Genomic DNA, 6,870 nt, shown 5'->3' with positions numbered 1-6,870 from the left:
AAATGCAAGTTGTCGTCCAAATGGTTGGAAGATAAGGAGGAAGGACAGTCAATACTGTATATAGTAAATGTGAGATAAATTGTGTCGCCAAGGTAACCGGTTAAAACTCAAAGTGGCGATGAGGTCTTACATTTTATACCTTTTTAAGACCTTTTTTAAGACCCTTTCCATACATTTTGACTTGAGGATTCCTGCATATACCCTGTATTCTCACCTAGACACAAAAGCCAAGTGATAAATCTCCACCCAAACAGGTCAGATTTGACAGACGGAGTCAGACAGGAAACAATAAACAGACAGTAAACTAAGACTCAGGCAGCAGGAGGTTGACAGACTTCACTCTATTTCTGTCTCACTCCCACTGAGAGCATAGGTGCAAAGCCAGGTGAGAGCAGTGTGAGAGACGCACTGTAAGGAACAGAACATATATTCAGTAGGAATCAATATGCAGCTTTATTTTAGATTAGTCTGAAATACGACATTGTTAGTGAATAATGAATATTTATATTATAAGATTTCAATCTGTTAAATCACAATCAATCACTATCACATATATATTGATCCATGGCCCACTGATTACAAATATTATAATTTCTCTTTTATACTTTTATTTATCCATAGGGGGAATTTTGTAACAGTTGCTCCATTTTATAATATAATAAAGTAAAATAATATATTTTTTTCAAACATAAAAAGTGAAAGTAAAATGTACATATTGTATTAGTATATTAAAATAATACATTTGTAAAAATGTGTATATTACTATATAAACAGTGGTGTATTAGTATTTATAAAGATATTAAGGCTGAATACCAGTTTATTGCTTAATCAAAGTGTTGTACAGTTTAATACATTTCACAGGTTATACAGTATTATGTATATGAAAATGTTATTTATTCAGTAAGTTTAATGGAACTGTTCAGTCCAACATTGGAAACAGCCTCAAACTGTTCAGGAGGTTTATTTTACATCAACAAGAATTGTATTTAAATCCTCAATTTACATGAACATTATCTTTTTCTTTCTTATTTTTGCTGTATTTAGACAAACTTCCCAAATGCATTAGTATTAATTCATCTCAATACAATGTAGCTGTACAATAACTGTGCCTAAATACCTATCAGACTTAAATTCGCAAATTGTGAACTCAATTCAGGAATAATTTGTTTAAGAATCATAATTCAGCCATAACAACATCCAATATGTTCGCTACGGCTTACACTGTCCAGTAGGACCAACATCATTTGTGTTACGTCAACAGAAAAGCTTCTGAACAAGAGTAAATAACCTCTTCAATCTCTCTCCTTTTCTCTCCCTCCACTGCGCTCAGATCAAATCAATAACTTTCACTGAATTGTTTCAGCAATATTAACCCCAGAGGCAGAAATAAAGCCATCACACAATGAAATAAAAGGACGGAGATAAAAGTGCTTTTGAGGGTGACACATTGTTTGTCCTTCAAAGAGAATCAGCTGAAGTGCCCCTGAGCAAAGCATTCACAAGCTGCTTTACTTTACATAGAGTAACCAGGACCACGGTGTCAGTACTGCTGACGTTATCTCACTCATAAAACACTGGGCTTACTTTTGCTGACTGTGAAGCCAAATGTCCACTTCTGAAAGTAATGAGGCTCCAGACGAGTGAGATTAACGGACATCTTCAAATCAGCTGCTTTAGCTCCTGCCTGCTAATCCCTCCAATCTGTGATTCCACTCTGATAATTAGATTAATGGAGCGATGCTCTGCGCCTTCGGGCTGCTACAACGGGGGAACAAAACACAGACGGGAAAAAACACAGCCTCATTTCAATCTCATTTCATTTAATTTCAAACCTTTATTTAATCAGATTGGTCCCTTGAGATCATCGATCTCTTTTTCAAGGGAGACCTGCAGATCGAAAAGTACAGTACAATAAGTCCTGCACTTTCATGAAATTGACTTTACTTAAGTATATTTCTTAATACTTCTATTTATATCAGATTTAACCTAAAAAAAATGTACACAATCATCTAAATATGAGGCATTGTAAGAGTGTTAAAATCTTTACAACTTTTTACATTTAGGTCCACTTTGAAGATTTATAAAAATACTGTTACCTCATTTGGTGATTAATGGCTTCTTAAAAGACATTTATTTATCAAATTAAACTATAGTACAGTTAGAGCAAGCACACAGTTGCACACAATTTCAGATACTAAATATGAGGCATTGTAAGATTATCTCTGACTCTACACAATTGTTTGAATTAAGCTACACTTTGATAAGGAAAATGCTGATCAGCAGATATTGTTCATTTTCAGGGGAAACATGCATAACCATTTAATAATTTATTTAACATTTGGTTTATCATTTGGCTTTTTTTATGTGTCACATCCCATCATGCCGTTTATTTTTTTACCTTTAAAAACTCTCCAGAGTACAGTACAATTGTATAACACCTCACCAGGGGCGCCGGAAGCAGGGGGGCCAAGGGGCCATTGGCCCCCCCACTTTTATGGATCAATTCAAAAATATACGTGTATTTGTGTAAAAAAATATTTTTCCGGGGTTCGAGTTTTTTGTTTGATTTTAAATAAGCAAAGTCTTGGCTTTCAGAATATGAAACTTTTATTTCCAAAAACAAACGATAAATACAGTTTTGAAGCTTGTAAAGGGAAGAAGACAGGCACCTCGCTCTCACTCGGCTCCCCCTCAGCGCAGCAGCAGCAGCAGCAGCTCCTCTCCCCTCCTCTCACTGAAATTATTAATGTAAACCGTATAGTAATCTAGATAACACGGCAGGGTCCGTGACAGTTTCATCTGATTTCAAATAAACAAAGTTCTGGCTTTCAGATATTAAACTTGTGTTTTCGGCAATTCCAGATGATAAATACAACTTGAAGCTTGTAACGCATTACAGAGGAGAAACCGAGATAATTTAACGTCACGGGCATAACAACAGCCGGTGTTTCTCGTCTGTGTGTTTAACACCCCGCACCTTGCGAGTTTACCCGACAAGTAATCCAAAAGAAAGTATTTTCCCGTCCATAAGCCTTCTGGTCATTTGCCCCAGCTAATAATTCAATCAGCTTGATGGATTCCAGCGAAGAGGAACTTTTGACGTCTTTTTCAAATTATGACTCAGTGGCAATCACTTCACTCTATAATGTGACATTTTGCTTAATATTGGAGTTACAACAACAATCCTGATATCATTGAAGCTAGGATCCTCTTTCCAACAAGGCTTAAACATACAGCTGCAACAGATGCGATCGCAGGAAAAAACGAAGAGATGGAATGAGCAACTGGCGCTTGTCATGTGTGTGGCTGGGGCAAATGACTGGGGACCTGTACTTTTACAGGAAAGGAGAGGTACGCTAGTGGAGGGAGATTACGTTTCGTTTTTGTGATATTAGGGTTGTCTCGGCTACTCTTGGTTCTGTTTTCTCTGCTGGTAAACTCGCTCTTGTCCTGCCTGAGACCCTCTCAGACTTTAATTTTGTGCTGCTTCGTCGCTTATAATAACAACGGGACACGATCAGCGCAACTGACGCAGAGCTGGTTGCTCTGCATGTGGAGCTGTTCCTTTATTTTTGACTCTCTTGTGCCGTTATGCCGGTGACAAGTCTCAAGATAGTTGTTTTATGTGCGTATCATGTATTGTTAGTGACACGAATAGAGTTTTTAGTCAGATATTCTGAAAGGCGCGAAAGACATGTCCTGTGTTTATTTTGAATTTCGATGATGACTGCTACCGGGCAGGCCTGCCGTGCGGTAGCTAGGTACTCTTACTATGAAAGGTTTACGTAAATATTTTAGTGGAGAGGGGAGGGAGTGTGTGTGCTGCCGCTGTGAGGGGAGTCGTGTGGGCCGGCGAGAAGAAATCGGGGTGTTGGCAAGTAGGGTCACATACAAACGCAGTGTTTTCGGCTCGCTCTTCTCTTTACGCCTTCCACTGTCATTTATCGTTTGGTGGTTGGAACCCTCCGTTATATTTTTCTCGTAGATGAGCAAACTTGTCGCGTATTTAGACAGGCTCAAGTCATAAAACTAGACCCTGCTGAAGAGATGCATGTCTCATTTTTTTATACATGTAGCAATACACTGACCATTAGACACGTTAGCTCATTTACTTGCCTTTAGCAGCCCTGCGTCGAAACGTGTGGATGTGGGGGCCAATTGGACCACTCCTTGGCCTCCTCGACTTCGCGGGGGCCTTATAGGTGAACACCAGTGAGCAGACGCAGTGGGGGTGTTCTATGTACACTTGTACATGGATGCACTCTGAGGAATACAAATAACCCTTCATCAAACAGGGTGGTTTTAATAAACGGTACAAGTACGACGGATGGAACTTTGGAAATGTGATGTTGCACCATTATATAGGCCATCACACTGGATGTCTGTAACACTAAATGACTCTACTCTACTACTGATCTGATTTAAAATGAGTCTCTGTCCTTGTGTCCCGGTCGTTTTGACATACATGTCTTGTCTAACTTTCAGGTCTTCTCGTCTCTGTCTCAGACTCGCGCGATCCTACCATATGTACGGCTACGTTGTAGTGTGAAGCGCTTAGTTTACCACATTGATGTGACTGTTCGCTGGTCTGTTATAGCTCGGTACCTCGCAGTGCCTCGTCAATATTGTGCGTATTGAGCAAGATTCGTGTTGGACCACAGTCCTGTTAGTATATATGCCGCTGCGCATTATACCATCAGGACGTTACTGGATGGGGTGTGGCCGCGGTTGCTTGCTCTAACTGTACTATGTTTATTTGATAATAATGTCTTTTTTAAGAAGCCTTAATCACCAAATGAAGTGTACTGTGTGTATTGCAAGCCCGCTCTAGGACGGGGATCTACATGTATTCTATTTGGCTTGTCTTCAAAGTGGACTAGTACACTGTGTAAGTCATAGTATGTACAAGCATTTTCATACTAAACGCGCTCGGGATATTCCCATTATGCTTATTCCTCCATAATTATTCGCTGCTGTGTGTCTAGGTACACATTTTTTTTATAGATAATAGTTGAGACTTATGTCATCCGTCTTCTTGGAAACTATATTCCGAAATATACTTAGATGTTGGTCACATAGATCGAATTTTTCTTGAGCATTTGTAGGTAGTGTTTCTGTTGTGCGCGTTGTGACTTTTCTTCTGTTCTCTCGCCCTCAACTTGCGTGTGCTTGTCATCCTGCGTTAGCTATCGGCACGAGATCGATCCTGGTCAAGTGGCGAGACAATCTGAAGCTAATTATTCAAGAGGTTTGTCATTATGCTGTGAAATGCAGATTGAAATGAGCGTGTTGATGATTTTTTGTGGGGGTCTTGTTTGTTATATTGACAATGAATCGGTTTTTACCCGATGCCAAAGAAGCGTCGCAATCTGGTGCGCCCAATGGGCGGCAGCACACGCGGATCGTCACACCTCTAAATCCTGTAGTCGATATGTGGCTCGGTGTCAATACCGCGGAATTGGAGGATGTACAGGCTACGAGGCTCCTTAGAGCGCAGTTTGATTTGAAGTGTCCTTTTTCTTTGTCCGTGTGGCTCATTACTTCAGAGTGGCATTTGGCTTTACGTCTGGCGNCAGATCCGTTGCAGCCCCTTTTTAAGAGATTTGGGTATGGAGGAAAATAGAGAGGGTTGTGTTTTCTGACACTTGGTGAGTTCCCTGGAACACCGGGGACACATATTCATGTATAAAAGACGTACAAAAGTGCATTTTGCATGATAGGTCCCCTTTAAATATCTAGTTTTCACTCAGATCGAACTAATTGGAAGTAAAATAGTGGACAATACGTCTTCGGAAGTTACTCTTCATATCTATATGACAGAGTTTGCTGGAGCATATTATGTTTTTGCATATGTCTTTTAGGGGTTTGCTAATGCTAGGAATTAAGTTGCTTAAAGGTTTGAGTGCTGAGATTGAAGTCCTCCCACCTCTAGCAGTGAGAGTATTTACCATTTGGGGGAGACCGTATTCACAGAACAGCAGCTATCTTGAATGGATGCTCAAAAATATTAAGGAAAGTACAAAAGAGTAAATCTAACCTGTGACCTTCGATCTTGGTACACGTTTGCCAAATAAAGAAGTGACTGTGAAATAAAGTTCCTGTTCTCCTCACCTGGATGTTTTAGATGGTGTAATAATACTTCTGTGATGTCCTATGCGGTCGGGGTGAGAGTGGAACAGCTTGTCACAGTTCTCACACAGCCTCTGGTCGCAGGTGGAGCACGCAGCGTGAGCAGAAGACCCACAGATGGTGCAGGCCTCTACAGCCAATCAGGAAACGAATTACAAAAACATAGCGGTCAACAAAAACAAAACAATGCTGAATTACTTATTTCAAAAGGTTGTAATCTGGCTTACCCTGTCTGGTTTTCTGTATTTTGTCTCTCTTGTGATTGGCTCTGGGAGGGTGGCGGTGAAAGAGGCCATCGCACGCATCGCAGAAAGATTGATTGTCACAAGACGGGCAAAACAGAGTTGTTGTGGCTCCACACAGGTTACAGTTACTCGCTGGAGTAGAGCCTGAAAGAAATGAAATGTTTAGGTATAGATGATGAACAAGAGGCATGTTGTTGTGGATATTTTAAACTCGTCAATACTGTAAAGATGTACAATGAGAGTAATCAATAATAAACTGGTGAAAGCAAGCAGCGTTGTCTTGTTGGTTATTTATTTGAAGCTTCAAAGGCACAGGTCTCACAGAGTACAGGATAGTCTGCAAGAGTGTGCGCCATAGTCACAGAATAGCAAAGCTTATATACAAGCTAGGGCGGGCAGACAGTTTTATGTGTAGCGGTCGAAAGTATAACGGTTATCAGCATATGGAAGTTCAAACTTAGTGTGAAGAGGAGTATCAGCATAGTCTGCCAGATCA

The 6,870-nt window shown here is 40.2% G+C and overlaps 1 protein-coding gene across 1 annotated transcript in view; it reads right to left on the bottom strand.

Moving 5' to 3' along the window:
* LOC104946049 (E3 ubiquitin-protein ligase RNF31-like) overlaps window positions 1–6,602 on the bottom strand; it is a 9,357-nt gene extending 2,755 nt beyond the window's left edge. Inside the window, exons 1-2 of the mRNA XM_010771793.1 lie at window positions 6,357–6,602; window positions 6,112–6,259 (exon numbers count right to left, since the gene is read on the bottom strand). Of these exons, the coding sequence (XP_010770095.1) occupies window positions 6,112–6,259; window positions 6,357–6,564 (356 nt within the window). The 5' untranslated portion in view covers window positions 6,565–6,602. The remainder of the gene's footprint in view (window positions 1–6,111; window positions 6,260–6,356) is intronic.
* Between the last annotated feature and the right edge of the window lie 268 nt (window positions 6,603–6,870).

Source organism: Notothenia coriiceps, unplaced genomic scaffold (genome assembly GCF_000735185.1).
Source record: "Notothenia coriiceps isolate Sejong01 unplaced genomic scaffold, NC01 NC01_scaffold00010590, whole genome shotgun sequence".
NCBI classification, from domain to species: Eukaryota; Metazoa; Chordata; class Actinopteri; order Perciformes; family Nototheniidae; genus Notothenia; species Notothenia coriiceps.
This window is presented reverse-complemented; position numbering and strand designations above follow the sequence as displayed.